The sequence below is a fragment of the Epinephelus fuscoguttatus genome, linkage group LG23, assembly GCF_011397635.1.
Source record: "Epinephelus fuscoguttatus linkage group LG23, E.fuscoguttatus.final_Chr_v1".
NCBI lineage: Eukaryota > Metazoa > Chordata > Actinopteri > Perciformes > Serranidae > Epinephelus > Epinephelus fuscoguttatus.
Window position 1 is genome coordinate 4,105,681 of NC_064774.1, and position 16,510 is coordinate 4,122,190.

Sequence of the window (16,510 nt, forward strand, 5' to 3'; positions counted from 1 at the left end):
CAGCAGCGGTGTTCTCGCGATGTCACAGCGTCTCGCGGTCACTCGGGGTTACTGTTGCTAAGGCAGCGGTCAGGAGTGAACCTCAGGATGTGGTTTGTGTCTCATCAATGCTAATGATGCTAATGATGCTAATTTACGAACACGAGTTTCTAACAGTACATTTCTGACAGCTCATCACTTCCGGGGTGACGTCACTGACAGGCTCGTGACTGAATATTCAACTTTCTGTGATATAAACTACAGGACAAATTTAGGCTAAAACAAGTGTAAGTTTCAAGATAGAAAGGTCAGCTTAGGCTCAAACTGAAGCTCATAATCTTTGGAAGTGTCCCATGTTCATGTGAGGCAGTGATTTTATTTATTTATTTATTTATTAAAGGAAAGGGACACTGCATTAATCAAGACTTTAGCAAATGTAAAAATGCACCTGAATTAGCTGAAAGGCTAGTTTTCATCGGCCGTCCCTTCACCAGCTGTAACAAACAATAAAATACAGCATGTAAACATACTGCATTATAGAAAAAATTACATCACATACAAGCTACAGATAAAATCCACCATCACATGTTACAGTGAAATATTAGCTGTGTCAGTGTTCACATCTCTGGGTGTCAACGAGCCATGTCTCGGCATTATACTAGTCCATATCCACTGAGTGCACACCTGCCCACGTACAGGTTCACATGGTGTGTGTTTGGGATACAGGTCATAGGAAACTGCAGATTAAATAGTCAACTGAGCCCATTAAGAAGAGCAATGTATTCAGACAGAGTGTTTGAAAACGTGGGACAGACAGAATGACTGACTGACAGAATGACACACTGACAGTTTCCATGATTATGTACAGCATACCATACCATGACTTAGTCATACCAAACATTAGAAACAACACCAACATTGGTCCACAGGGGGAGCCACAGCGATCGGTCGTATTTTAGCCATTTTGAAGCATTTTTCTGTTGTTATAGCGCCACCCAGTTGCCAATTAGAGTTAAATTTCTCCAGTCACCTTGAGGCGTCCTGTTCTACATATCTACCAAGTTTAGTAAAAATCCATATGGCGGTTAGGCCTAGATAAGAAATGAGCTCTCTAGCGCCCCCATTTTGTTTGATGGGGTCAATAATGGAGGGGTCCCCTCAGATTATGTGTGCTCATATGCCTACAAAGTTGCGTGGTGATGGGTGAAACCCTTGAGATGTTCTACACCTTTATGTGATGAGCCACGCCCTCCGCAATATTCATTGCCTTATAGAAGCTCAGTTTTAGGAAGTTTTCCAACTTTTGCCAAGAGGGAACTTTAGATATTGCTCCCTAGATTATGTTCACCCAGTTTCATGCAGATCGCTCAAACTTCCTAGGAAGTGATCCATTTGAAGTGTTTTTCAAAAAATTCAAAATGGCGGAAAATCTATATAAGTGGAAGTTATGGGTTCTTGAGGCAAATGTGTTCCTCATGAGGAGAGGCATCTCTGTGCAAAGTTTCATGTCTCTACCACATACGGGGCATGAGATATGCCCATTCAAAGTTTGACATTTCAATGGGTTGCTATAGCGCCCCCCTTTGGCCAATTGATGTAATATTGCTTCATTGGCATCCTCCCATGACCCTCTACCACTGTGCCAAATTTCACATGGATTGACCAAGTCAGTGAGGAGGTGCTGAACCCTGCATCATCATCATCATACAAGACAAATATTTTTATACATGATGAGGTTTCCAGGCTCAGTAGTTTATATTCTTCAGACTATGGCAGAGATGAAATCTGAAAGGTGTCTTGTCTAATGTTTTGGGTGCTTGTTTGTATGATGTTTCAGTGGTGTCATGGGAGGCGACCACTGAGAAGAAGTATATCTTGGTGGCTGCAGCTGAAAGGAAGTCACTGATATATGTTAAGATTTTTTTTCATTATTTTTTTAAAAGATTTTTTTTAAAGATTTTTTAAATTATTTTTTAAGATTTTATTTTACTTTTTTTTTTTTTTTTAAATTATTTCTTCTTTTTATTGACCTCATTGTAATGCATCATCATGTATACATTCATCTCTGTATGTCAGTTCTATATCACTACTTAGCCTTGACACCTTGAAGTTTGTTAGCTTTACAGGGGAGGAATTCTTTGTAAGCCTTTTTGGTTTCCAACCTCTCCTGCACAATGTTCTAACTTTTTTGTTATTTTATTGTTATTGTGTGTGATATGTTGAAATAAAATGGCAACAAGCCCCAGAATCATCAGAGTATTTTATGCTGTTTAGTTGGATGATGATGAAACTCTTCTGAATATGTATTGTTACTAATAAAATATGATCTGTTTTATCCTAGTTCTCCTCACACAGGTGTCAGGAAGGTGGAGAGTGGGAGGAGATAAATCCGGCACACCTGTGAGTGGGGGAAGGGAAGTCAATCAACAAGCTGCATGAAGGAGAACAAAGAGGAGTGAGAGTGGCTCAAGGAGCAGAACATCAAAGTTTACTCCATTATTTGCTCAAAAACTTTAAAGAGAGAAACATAAAATTAAAAGTAAAGTGAGCACAAGTTAAAACGAGGATCAGCTGGATGGCGGGAACGTTCTGGATGACAAAGCTTCCTGTGAGGAGTGTGCTGATCCCTGGAGCAGATGGGATGAAGGGACTCTGTGTGTGAGTCTGAAACCTGTTTGGATGCACCGCTGGACTTCTTTGCTGTGGCCGTCAGATAAGTTCTCTCACACCTCTTTAACCTTAACCAGTTCATGCGAGTCTGTTTTAGGTCAGATATAAAAAAGTTTATTGAGTTTATTGCCCCTTTACACATACACATAAACTCTGTAATAGACCAAGTACCCCACTGAGTACAATAGTACCCCCAATGACACTTGCCCCCCAGCAGAACAGTGCACCGTGCCACACTGCAAACACTGCTCAGGAATCGTCCAAGGAACGTGACGATGAGCTCAAGACGTCAACCTGGCTTTCAAATTCCCCAGATCCCGATCTGATCGAGCATCTTTGGTTCAAACCGATACCCCAGATGTCCTTTGTTCAGGCCACAACAGGTCAGAGCCGAGTCCGACCTATGATGAGGCCTCTGACCTGTCGAGGCACTGAGACAGGACCTGTGGGTAGTGATGGTCAAGTGAAGCCTCATGAACCATTTTCTTTATTTTCTGACTCCACCAGATGGCGCTCTTGTTTTAAAGATGAAGGCTGAAGGAAAGGCAATGAGGTGTGCTTTCAAACCTTTGTTGAACAGACAGTGCCATCCAGTGGCTTCAGAAAATAAAGACAGTGGTTCACGAGGCCTCATTTGGCCATCACTAGCTCTGGGGGTGTCCTGTGTTGTCTGGCACCAAGGTGTTGTCGACGGATCCTTTGAGTCCTGTGGGTTGCGAGGTGAGGTACCGGCTTGCCCAATGGATGTTCCATCAGATTGGGATCTGGGGAATTTGGAGGCCAGGTTGAGCTCTAAGTAATATACCCTGAGCAGTTTTTGTGGTGTGGTATGGTGCTTTATCCTGCTGGGGGGCCACTGCCATCAGGGAGTGGGGAGTACTTGGTCTGTAATGGTGTTTGGATGGATGGTGTTGTTTCAGGTGGTATCCACGTGAATTCCAGGAGCCAAGGTTCGTCAGAAGAACGTTACTCTATAACAAAATGATCAGTGTTATTCACTGTTCACTCACTCCTTCCATTCGATCATCTGTGACACAGCTGGTTTCAGCCAGTTTCCTTTTTATCTCTTTAATATTCTGTAGAGATATTTGTCTGTTGTGAGAGACAGTGCCTGAGAGGATTTACCTCAACATATATGTTCCTGACTCACGACTTGCTAGCCGGCGGTTGTCCGTTGTGGATGAACCTGGCTTTAGAAGAAGGGGGTTCCAGTGAAGTCTTCGTTGTGGTGTGTTCCAACGATGTAAAGGAATCGGTTTGCTCTGTATCCGTACAGAATTGGCAGTTTAGAGCTGACTCAGCTTGGTTCTCCTTAGCTTGAAAAGTTAGATGGTGCACTGACTTCTCGGGTGTCTTCAGTTTTTGTGTCTGCTGGGAGCAGGTCACATTCAGAGCACAGGGTCTTTGCTGCTGTTTGCTGCACCCACAACTCTCCTCTGTGCAGATCTGAGAGCAGCAGCCAAAGATTAACTCAAAGATTGCCTTGGCCGTCAGTGGCTAACGCTGTCTCTGGACGGTGGAGTGTTTTCTCTTTCTCTTTCTCTTCAGCATGAACACGTTGGTGTACTCTAAGTCCACTTGATGAGGTAAAAGTTTCCCCACATTCGTCACACCAGAAGGGTTTCTCTCCAGTGTGACTACGTCGGTGGACTTCTAGGCTCCCTTGAGAGGTGAAAGATTTCCCACACTGGTTGCAGCTGTACGGTTTCTCTCCGGTATGAACACGTTGGTGCACCCGAAGTCCACTTGATGAGGTGAACGTTTTCCCACATTTGTCACACCAGTACGGTTTCTCTCCCGTGTGAGTACGTCGGTGGACGTGTAAGGCACTAGACCGGGCAAAATTTTTCCCACAGAGGTCACACCAGTATGGTTTCTCCCCAGAGTGAATGTGCTGGTGACGATTAAGTTCAGTTCGCCTCGTGAAAGCCATTCCACATTCAACACAGCTGTGCCGTCTCTCTCCTGTGTGAATGCGCTGATGATTTTTTAAGTAATAAAGAATAGCAAAAGTTTTCCCACACTGGTCACAGCTGTATGGTTTCTCTCCAGTGTGAATGTATTGGTGGTTTTTAAAGTGACCCCTGTGTAGGAAAGTTTCCCCACATTGGTCGCAGCTGAATGGTTTCTCTCCAGTATGAATCCCATAATGGAGTTTTAAAGAACATGCTCTTGCGAATCCTTTCCCGCACAGGTCACAGCTGAATGGTTTCTCTCCGGCGTGACTGCGTTGGTGACGATTTAGATGATACTTGCGTTTGAAAGCTTTGTCACATTGGTCACAGCTGTACGGTCTCTCTCCAGCGTGAACTCTCTGATGAACCCTCAGAGATTCAGATGATGTGAAGGATTTGTCACAGTGCTGACAGCGGTGACTTTTGAGTTCCTCTCTTCCTCTCCGTTTCTATAGCAACAGACATATAGACAAAGAGTAAATGAGATGTTATGGTGGAGCGAGGTATCTAAAACTATATTTAACATTTAGAGAATGTCTGTGAAACACATCAACAAACACAAACGGAGCTCAGATCAGTGGGTCTGCACCATTACTGCATCGGCATATGCCTGTGGTACGCTGAGTAGGCGGCGTCTGCACACCATCTTAAATGTGTCTCAGTCAACACATACGCCGGATGCCCCGCACAATTCACGCTGGAGGCAAATCAATTCTCGTCAGACAGTAGCTAGCGCTAGCTAGCAAGTTCTGTGCGTTCAGAGTGTGGGAGCGCACTCTGACACAAACTGGATCATTCAAAAAAAAAAAAAGCGCTGTCTGAATGTACCGTTGGGTTCAGTGACAGACTCAGGATGTTTGAAGGGCAGGGGTGAAAAGGAAAAAAGGGCACCTACTGCATGACATGGGGCCCCACTGGTGCACAAGAGGGCAGCCAAAAGGGCACATCCGCTCGTTTTCATCCAATAGGGCACATCGTCTTGTTTTGATCACTCAAGAGGGCATTTAACACAGCATTTTCAAACGAGGTGGCACCAGGGGACCCTGACCCCCCCTGAGTCCATCAGTGGTTGGGTTATCCAGAGCACCGCGTTCTCAGAGTGGCAGAGCTCACTCTGGACACTCTGTCCTTTGGTCTTATCACATTTAACTAGTGACAGTCAAATGAAGCCTCATGAACCATTTTCTTTATTTTCTGACTCCACCAGATGGCACTCATGGTTTAAAGATAAAGGCTGAAGGAAAGACAATGAGGTGTGCTTTCAAACTTTTGCTGAACAGACAGCGCCATCCAGTGGCTTCAGAAAATAAAGACAGTGGTTCACGAGGCCTCATTTGGCCATCACTACATTTAACTATAGTTGTCTTTGTTTTTGTTGGCGGGCAGTGGCGGCTGGTTTTGAGCCATGACTCCTTCTATTCTGGCTCCCAACAAGACAAACACATTTTAAGACTCCTGTGGAGCCTACAGCCCTGTGGGGGAGAGGCAGCTGCACCTCCAGCTGATAACATGTCATCGTGACGTCGGCCCTTATTATAGGACAGAATAAATGAAAGATTTCATCATTGTCAGACCAAACTTTACACTTTGAGTGAATAACTCTTTTGAAATTATGAATTTGCAGCCCAAAGCTCTTGTGAACCAAAACCCAACATCTGAACCTCACCTGTGCAGACAGGTAACATTTTATTGTCACTTTTTGGTGCTAAATGAAACATTTTCAGCCAAAACCTCTTCAGCATCCTGTAAAATTCACCTGAATTCACCTAAAGCGTTTCTCCAAGTCAGACTCAGAGTAAAATGAAAGCTGTGCCTGTTCCATCTTTAGTACATGTACACACATGGTGTCATTTGAAAGGTCCCACTCTGAAGTTTTTCCTCCAACAGTCTGAATAACTGTGAGTGCTTTTGTCAGTTAAAGAAGATTCAATGCTGTGAAAACACAATGACATCATGAAGGCTCACATCATCCAAATTCAGAGTAAATAATATCACAGAAAATTTTACGCATTTTACACATATTTTTCTAAAGTTTAGTGCAGGTGCTTTTTTTAAAGTTAAGAGGGTAAACCACTGAACTCAACGTGTGAATGAGTGAAAGACAGAAATGTCTATTCAGGAGCTTTCTGTGTTTAAAAAATCTTAACACACCTAGGTTTCCCTCGAGACAACAGAGGAGCCATTTGTTCATCATTTCTAACAGTATGTGGTGACAATAAGAGGTTAAAAACTGCTGTGGAGGTGAGGAGTGTCAGTCTGGGCCCAGGCGTTCAGACGCAGCCGGAGTTTAAGCTCAGACCTCCATCAATATTCATACTGGTTTCTCATCTTTGTTGAGCAACAGTTGTGTGTGTGAAAGGAATTAAAGGCCTGTTCCAAATAGAGGCCTGCTGATTTCAGTGATTTAAGCAGCATTAGTTTTACTGTAATGTAATTATTTGTATAATTTGGCAGTGAGTCTGTGAGTCTGTGGTCACGGTCAGTTCACACAGCTGTTGTAAAGTTCCCCATCAGCCCCTTTTTACATTTCCCGTAGTAATCATTCAGCTGTAACACACAGACTGTAGAAGACTCTCTGTGTGTACAACAGGAAATTATTACGACAATATAAAAGGATGATCACATCTGAGTATAACAAGACATGATTACACCAGTATATTAACCACTGAATATAAGTGTAGGGTTATAATGTGAGCCTGTGTGCAAACTTCACTTCCTCTACAACTTGAGTGCATCAGACCTAAGGGTGCAGATTTACATATGGACGTTAGGATAACTGAGCAAACTCATTTGCTTTGTCCTCATACTGAAAGTTATTAAATATTTTAACTTTAGTTAAAACTCAGAGGAGAACAAAATGGCCGCCACGAGGCTCAGAGTGAACCAGACAATGAGCGGATGATCCACGGAGCCTCGAGACTCTTCCTCGTGTCTTTAGTGTGGCTGCTGTCAAGCCCTTTTTATCCATGACGTCATCAACACTCACCTCAACATCGCTGCTATCAGAGGACGAGCCTGCTGCTTGTCTTCTCCGGACCTTGTTGCTCCGGTGCTCCGGGTTCTGCTTGTCCTCCTCCATTCCGCTCCTCTACTGCTCCTCCTGCTCCTCCTCTCTCATGGACTCTGATGTCTCAGAGAGCTGGTTTAGTTCAAACTGAGATCAGAAGGAACGGAAACAAACCCTGTAAAGCTGCTGTCTGCAGGTTGTGGGTTTCTCTCTGTCTCCTCCCTCTGACACGGTTTCAGTTCCTCAGTCAGTCGAGGTGTTCTCATGAGGTGAGGTTTACTGTCAGAAATCAGTTTTTACTCAGTAACATCTGAAGTTACTTATTTTGTGTGTTGTCAGCAGTTTTTTCTTTTTTTTTGAACAGCAGATTTTCACCATCTCAGTTTGTAGAGAACATCCTGTGGATGTGCTGCGATGCATCGTCAGTAGGCTCCTTCAGCCTCAACAGGAAGTCACAGAAACTCTCACATCCTGTTAAAATATTATCAGACTCATATATCAGTTTGTTCTCAGTCTCCAGTTGTTTTAATTATGATAGATTCATTTATTAAACTGTACTTTCTGTTGATGGTTCATGAACTCTCCTGTAAATCAGCATCATATCAGTGTGACCTGTCCCCTCAGCTACACAGGCTGAATACACTGAGCTTCATATTTGATACAAGACAACAGCTTTCATTAAACATCAGTCAGATACAGTCAGGGCTTCACATCTGTACACGTTAGTTTGAGAGTCCTGTGGAGCTGATCCTGAGGAGCGTCTGAGCTTTAGTAGTGAGACTGTGACAGGAGCAAAGACCAACACCAGGAACTTTAATCCCACTGCAGAGTCTACAAACTACTTTTATTAAAGGCTGAACTCATCTGATGATATGGACATTACAATCCTCCACACACAAACAAACAGGCTTCAACTCAACTTCTGTCTTTGTACCTCCAACAAGAGTCAAAAAGAAGAAGAGCTGCGCCCTGCTGAGCCTCCATCTTTATACAGGTGGAGCTCAGCAAGAAAAACTCAGCTGTCTTCTACATGTGGACAAACACAGGACACATGCAAGACACTGGATAAGACATCAAATATGTTACACATGATAACATACATCATATTAATCTGCTATTTAAGTTCTTGATGATGCTCAGAGCTCAGAAGACTTTGGTGTCCTGATGTCATCAACAGGAGCAAACAGTCTGAGCTGGAGTCAGAGTTCTTGTTGAGTTCGGATTCTTTTGTCCTTTTAATGTCTCAGAGTTCAGTGAGGACTCAAAAGTCTTGGACAGATTTCAAGTCCCTGTATCGCTCGGTTCCAAAAGTCATCCCTGATGGATCAGACCTGGAGCAGCTCACCATGAGAACAGAAACAGAGCCCCCTCCTGGAGGCAGGCTAGAGAGGGAAGCTGCACACGGGACCAAAAATCAGTCAAGTCACTAAACATTTCATTGGTCACGCGCGTCTGACATTGAGTATGTCGGTCTCTGTGTAGCGTCATATTTTTTCTCACCCACAACCAAAAAAGTGAGCACCAACTGTTGTTTGTTTGTCAAGAATTTTTTTTTCTCCATGACCCTACATCACCAGTGGAGGTGACTGATTTACCACCCGTCTCCCCGTCCCCACTAACATGCCTGAGGGGCCGTACACATGCAACATATTTGATGCCCCTAAATCCATTGTTTTCAATGTACATGCACGGCAGGTGTGCTCAAAAACAAGAGCGATGATGTCACAATGTGCAAGCATTCAGTGGTGGTACTGTGTCTACCAGAGTGTTGTTTTTTTCCTGTAACGAGGCGTGACATTAATACTTGACCAGGGAACGTAGTCTGTGTTCAGACAATAGAATATGTGATCCCCTGTGTAATATGTCATGACCCAGAAACCCTTTTAAAACCAAGTGACATGCGCTATACAACTAATTGTGGCCAAACAGTCACAAACAAACGCAGTAACGAGTCAAATGCCAAAGGTATATACCATTAGCATACCTAAAAAATTCTGCCAAAAGCACGGACAAACACCCAAAGTGGAAGACACGTCTGAAGGGAAAGTAGTAAATAATTTATGTACACAGAAAGAATAATTTATGAAATGTGTTTATCACGAGTGCTGTGTGTAGTGTTAGAAGTGTGAACACTTTTCCAGCTGTGCTGCCTGTTCCAGGGTGTCTCATCAGCAGAGTTAGAGTACTTTGAGTACTTTTTGCAGTAACGAGTAACCTAATGCGTTAGTGTGCTGCTTGAGTAATCAAATACTTAAGTACATTGTCAAACAAGACATCAGTTACTTCCGTTACTTTCAGAACGCTGGTCCTTCAGCTCCGAAACAGCAACAACTGTCGTTTGGTTCTAATAACGGAGATAACATTAAACCTGTCAGTCTGAAAGAAGCCACGGAGCTTGTGGCTCGCTATGTGGTCGGAGAAATGCTGCCGTTGTCTACGGTGGAGTCTAAACAGGTGGCGTAGGGCTCGCTGACAGACATATTTCAGACTCAGGTCTTGCATTATGCCTGGTACACACTACACTCACCAGTTATCCCCGGTCGTCTTTCACGGCGTGTGTGATGTCATCGGGTTATTCTTGTCCTGTTTTTATTTTACTATTATTTGAGTCACTGTGTGTGTTCATGTGCCAGCCGACATGTTGTTGTAGTCACCTAAAAGCGTCAGCAGATGGCAGGAGCTACATTTGAAGTACCATACGTAAACTGTCAAGCTACTGTATCTTCCACAGGAAGTTCTGACAAATATTTCAGAATAAAAGCCTATTTAGAAAATGGAGGGATTCTCTCAGCCGAGGTTATAAGGGGCTTTTAATTTGAAACAAGTGTTGAGTTTGAAATGCGATATGTTAACTTTACAAAGACAACGGAGCAGATAAAAAGTAAATATATAAACACACAGAGGGATTAATAAATAACGGAGCGTCTATAATGTAGTCTGTTTCAAATGAAGCTGGGAGCCTCTGCAGTTGTGGTGAGTAAAAGCCCCGCCGCTATTTGTTAATGTTATTACTTTATGTCCGACCGTGAGGATGTACCATTGTTTGCTAGCTTGATGCTAATGACAGTAACGTTAACTCAGCGGGTTGACAAAGTGCCTCTGCTGTTTCACACCATCATTTCCCCCTTTTACTCTGTGTGGTAACATCCCTAGAGGAAATATTAAAGACGCTGGGGTGTTGTTGTCATACAGTTGTCTATGGCAGCAGATCGTTGTGTGTTTCTACTGGTCAAAGTGACGGCTGTGATGGGAGAACTGGATCTCAGTGAAGGGCAAGTGGTCCATAACTTTAATTTTGGAGACAAAAAAATGTAGGCTTAGCGCCCTGTGGTCCATTGCCCAATAGGAAATGTAGAATACTCAAGAGTACTTTAAAAGTACTTGAGTTACTTTTCTCAGGGAGTAATGTTGGAAGTACTTTTAAAGTAATTGAGTTACTTTACTCAGGGAGTAACACAGTAAAGTAATTTGATTACTTTTAAAGTAACCCTTACCCAACTCTGCTCATCACTAAGCACTGAACAAAACTGATGAGTACATCTCTCTGACACACTGGACACTATAAAGTTAACTGTGGGGCTGACGGTGTCATAAACAACATAGTGTTACTAATGTTAAATATCGCTAACGCTGCATGTGAGAGAAAGACAAGTGCAGTGTATTTTTGGAGACTAAGTAAAATATATCCAACAATCTAAGTCTTCTATGATTATCTGTCCATTTTCCAATTACAAATGAGAGGTGAAATTTTTTTGACTTTGGGTAAAACGCTGTGCTCGCAACTGTCACCAGCCATGAAATCACAGCGGAGAAGGGGCAGGACAAATACCACAAAGACCAACAATCACAGAGGACAAAGCCAAGTGCCAAACAATAACGGTTTTCAGCTGGGAGAAGAAACACTTGGCTAGACACATGGCTTAATTAAAGTAAGTCCAGCTGCTGTCTAACCAATGAAACTGTGGTCATACAAGAGCATAATGACCAGCCATCCAACCAGAACATTACAGCACTACAGAACAGTAAAGTTCCTCTCCAGCGTGAATGCGTTGGTGGGTTCTGAAGTTACTATTGTTGGAGAAACATTTCCCACATTGCTCACACCAGTATGGTTTCTCTCCTGTGTGAATGCGCTGATGGACCCTCAAGGTGCCCGACTCTGAGAAAGCTTTGCCACACTGATCACAGCTGTACGGTTTCTCTCCTGTGTGCTGGCGTTGGTGGACTTTGAGGTGACTGCCAGAAGAAAAAGTTTTCCCACACTGGTCGCAGCAGAATGGCTTCTCTCCGGTGTGAATGTGTTGGTGGTGTTTGAAATTACTACGGCACGAGAACGTTCTCCCACATAGGTCACACCAATATGGCTTCTCTCCAGTGTGGATGCGATGGTGGACTTTAAGATGGTGACTACGAGAGAAAGAGCTTCCACATAGGTGGCAGCGGTATGGTTTTTCTCCTGTGTGAACACGGCGATGACCTAATAGTGTCCCGTACTCTGTGAAAGCTTTGCCGCATTCATCACAGCTGTACGGTTTCTCTCCTGTGTGAATACGTTGATGGTTTTTCAAAGTCCCTGCTTCTGTGAAAGTTTTCCCACACTGGTCACAGCTATATGGTTTCTCTCCAGTGTGAACTCGTTGATGGGTATTTAGGTGATCTAACCGAGTAAAACCTTTCCCACAGTGGTCACAGCTGAATGGCTTCTCTCCACTGTGAATGCGTTGGTGGCCTTTAAGGGTACTACTTCGAACAAAAGTCCTCCCGCACTGGTCACAGCTGTACGGTCTCTCTCCTGTGTGAACTCTCAGATGAACCTTTAAATTTTCAGATCTGGTGTAGGATTTGTCGCAGTGCAGACAGACGTGAGGTCTGGGTCCTTTTCTTCCTCTTCGTTTCTAAAGAAACAGACACAGAGAGACAGAGAGTGAGATGCCGTGTACACAGTGGGCCAACAGGAGATTTTGTGCATTTAAAAGATCTCTACTGAGGACCCAGTTTTTTTGTAAACATCTTTTAAAGTTCTCAACGTATAAAAGAAATATATTTCTTGCATATTTTTTGTTTATCAATAACTTTGTCTAAGTAACAGCAGCTATGTTTGGGGTCTGACCTGCATGACGTATTTCTAATTACTTTCCAAAGGCCTGCTCCCACATGGTCCAGTCATACAGGTTTGGATCTGTTAAGACCTTAAAGCTTTATTCTATTGCAGCTGAAGAGACAGTGGAAAAGGTTCAACTTGGAAACCCAGGAACGTTCTGCTGTACCAGCTAACAGCAGCTATCACAGGGACTGCTGCGTCCATTTTACTAATTATATAAATGTATTTATCATTTTATTTCCAAAGGGTGAACAGGTTGTAATGTAACTCAAACACTGAGACTTTCCTGACTTTCTTGGTTGCCTCTAAAGGCCCAGACACACCAAAACGACTTCAGAGAACTAGCATCGACGAGTTCATCATGATATTGACTTGAGGTTGTATCGCCCAGCCCTACACGACACACGTATGATAAAATGAACAGTATTGTAAGCATTTTGTTGTTTGTGTAGTTGACTGATCACATACTAAATAAATAGAGACAAATGTCCACACAAAAAAAGCCGTAAAGCTGAGGTGCTAGTTGCTAAAATCCACAAAAACATGGCCTCAGAGCGGGGTGGTTACTGTATAAGTATGATTGATCACCAATTAATTATTACACCGTATAAATCAGAGTTCCCACATTTTCATGGACAAATTTTTACATTAAATTTCTGTAGAGGCAGTGTGTGTTTGTGTGTGTGTGGGGTGTGACTGAGGCTGAATGATTGCCTGATGAGTATCACCTGCATCTGCCTGAAAATGTTTTGGTTTGGTTCATGTTCCCTCTTTAGATTCAGCGTGTCAGACAGATCCCTGTACTCCACTCTCAGTGACTAATTTAGGCCTAGTCCACACGGACCTGTGTACTTCTGAAACCAAAGTTTTTCGGGCTCTGGTTTCCCAAAAAAATTCACCAAGTGATGTAATACACATGCCAAAGCAGTAGGTGGCGATGTAATTTCTAACAGAAAGGCCATTTTAACCAATCAGAAGTCAGAGTCAATACCAGAATAGGGAACTGCGGAAAATGAAAACAACCTGATCCACGAAGGAGGCTGCTCCTGTTGCTAGCTACCCCAACTACACTACCACGAAAGCAGCGACGGGCCTGTCAATGGAGGTTCTGGATCCGGCCGGGTCGGACCTTAGACTGGTGGGAAAGTTTCGAGAACCAGTCTGAGGTCCGACCTGCCCGGATCCAGAACTTCCGTTGGCAGGCCCGTCGCTGCTTTCGTGGTAGTGTAGTTGGGGAAACTAGCAACAGGAGCAGCCTCCGTCGGTGGTCGTGAGGTCGAGCAGCTGGATATGCCATCCAAAGAGAGCTGATAGCACGCTCACAAATAAAGTTAGCACCAGCATGTTTGTTCGGTCTGCCATTTCACTAGCTATTTACTGTCGCTCTGACATCAAACAATGGAGACAGGGAATAAAATACTGCAGTTATCCTATCTAAACGCAACCGCTGGCACCAGAGTCTCCAAAAACTTCACCCTGGACTCTGATTTCAAAGAAACACGGTTTCAGGGGCCCAAAAGTGCAGTTGCATGTGGCCAAACAGCCAAATCGCATAGAATAATACACGGTTTCAGAAGTACACCGGTCCATGTGGAGTAGACCTTAGTCTTGATAGTCACGATACAATTTTCATTTCGGAAAAGCATCTACTTCACTGTCTGCTGCACTCCCCAGCCTGGTTATGGTACTTTCCTACACAGAGACATGCAGCAGAGTCTCGCTTCCCATAACAAGCGCCGCCACACTACATCACGTATAGAAAACTTAAATATTTCTTGGGATTATGTACTTTACTTGAGTTTTCATATTTCTGTCAACTGTCACTTCTGCTCCACTACAGTTCCCCTCAGCATCTTAGTTACTGACTAAAAAGTAGGGAGGGAAGAAGGAGGAGAAAACCTTTAAGTTACGAAAAAGACCTAATTTTGCTTCAAGTGTAATAGACACTCTCTTATTAACCCTTTGAACTCTGCAATAGAGACAGACTATCAGTGCCTGCTTTGGTATTTTAGCTTGACATGATGTCAAATCTTGGGAGTGTCTTTAAATCTGTTCCATCTCAGCTTGAAGATTATTTAAGAGAATAAACCATAATAAACAATTAAAGTGTTTAAATTGAGTCATTTAAAAAATCTGACATGTTATTCACATTTCTCCAAAATAAAAACACAAAACATTTTAATCCAAAAGATGTTTACATGTAGAATCATGAAGAAAATATTTCTGAACACTCCACCAGTTTCAAAATGGTTGAAAGTTCTACACACATATCATATGTATGTGTGTGTGTGTGTGTGTGTGTGTGTGTGTGTGTGTGTGTGTGTATGGAAAAATTAGATAGGCTATATATAATATCCAATTAATAATATATTTAATTAATTTATAATATATATATATATCAGCATCTCTCTCTCTTGTGTGTGTGTGTGTGTGTGTGTGTGTGTGTGTGTGTATTTTTATCTATTTATTTTTACTCAAGACCGCAGCTGAAAAAAAAAAAAAAAGGCCGCAGCTCATCTCTCAGACGTCTTGTCTGATCTGTAAGCTCTCGCGAGAACACGTAATGCGCCGCGTGAGAACATCTGTATAAACAAAGACAGCAGTGATGGTGATGTGAGCTGAACACGAGCTGACAGAAACATGAGGCTCGGTCCACTTCAACACTGCTGCTCTCAACATCTGCAGAAACGAGCCTCGCCATTTTCCCGCCACTATAACTGGACACCCAGAGACAACAACCTGTCCTTCATCACCATCTGTCTCTGTCCCTCAAACCGGAAGTCCACTGTCCCTGAATCCCAGCAGACAGAACAACCCGGAGCACTGACCGCAGACTGGAAACCAGTACAGGAGGAGAACAAAATGGCCGCCACGAGGCTCAGAGTGAACCAGACAATGAGCGGATGATCCACGGAGCCTCGAGACTCTTCCTCGTGTCTTTAGTGTGGCTGCTGTCAAGCCCTTTTTATCCATGACGTCATCAACACTCACCTCAACATCGCTGCTATCAGAGGACGAGCCTGCTGCTTGTCTTCTCCGGACCTTGTTGCTCCGGTGCTCCGGGTTCTGCTTGTCCTCCTCCATTCCGCTCCTCTACTGCTCCTCCTGCTCCTCCTGCTCCTGGACAAGCCCCGCCCCTCCTGGTTACTGTTGCTAGGCAGCGGTTTCCTGCCAGTCATTGAAAGAGGGATCTGTAGAGCTTTAGGGACTGTTGTTTATTTATCAGAGGAGGGTGTAGCTGAGGTGTGACCCTCCCTGAGGGAGTGGAGGAAAACACACGACCCTCCTCACCATAAATTATTTAAAACGTTGATGTTTGAAAGTTAAAAGTTGAAGACTAAATCCTGGAGTTGAGAAAAATAAAAGCCTCAGTTTTTCACTCTTGTGGTGCTGCTGGTTAGTTTGTACTTTCTGGGGCCAACTTTTAAATGAGATGTAGAATAAAGTGATTGTTGACTATTTTCAGCTCAGATTTGGTTCTGTTTGTTTTTCTCTGATTGAACCATTAGGCGCACATGATGTGTTCAAGGACTCGACACATGTTGGACATGTAAATGTGCTGTTTTGGAACAAAGTCTTTTTTTTTGTTTTGTTCTCTGGACACCAGAAAAACTAAAACTCCACATGCGATGGCATCAGATGGTGAAAAGGTTCTGGACTCCAGTCAGTCAGGATTCTCATCGTCTACTCCTTGTCCCCTGACTGTCAAATAGTGATGGCCAAATGAGGCCTCGTGAACCACTGTCTTTATTTTCTGAAGCCACTGGATGGCACTGTCTGTTCAACAAATGTTTGAAA

General features: G+C 43.4%; 1 protein-coding gene across 2 annotated transcripts; it reads right to left on the reverse strand.

The window, feature by feature from the left end:
* Positions 1 to 2,189: 2,189 nt before the first annotated feature.
* Positions 2,190 to 15,838, reverse strand: LOC125883772 (zinc finger protein 239-like). 2 transcript variants are annotated; one of them, XM_049568326.1, is made up of 2 exons: positions 7,591 to 10,446; positions 2,190 to 5,053 (listed from the first exon to the last, which is right to left on the reverse strand). In XM_049568326.1, the coding sequence occupies exons 1-2, from the start codon at positions 7,681 to 7,683 to the stop codon at positions 4,121 to 4,123; spliced, it is 1,026 nt and encodes a 341-aa protein (XP_049424283.1). In that variant the 5' UTR covers positions 7,684 to 10,446; the 3' UTR covers positions 2,190 to 4,120. The 2 variants fall into 2 exon arrangements, with proteins under 2 accessions (XP_049424283.1, XP_049424284.1); XM_049568327.1 differs by lacking the exons at positions 2,190 to 5,053; positions 7,591 to 10,446 and adding exons at positions 10,467 to 12,506; positions 15,704 to 15,838.
* Between the last annotated feature and the right edge of the window lie 672 nt (positions 15,839 to 16,510).

Excerpts from the sequence above, each read along its gene's own strand:
- LOC125883772 (XM_049568326.1), bottom strand. The coding sequence starts at position 7,683 with ATGGAGGAGGACAAGCAGAACCCGGAGCACCGGAGCAACAAGGTCCGG. Across the intron at positions 5,054-7,590 it reads CTGATAGCAGCGATGTTGAG|AAACGGAGAGGAAGAGAGGA; the intron begins GTGAGTGTTGAT and ends CTGTTGCTATAG.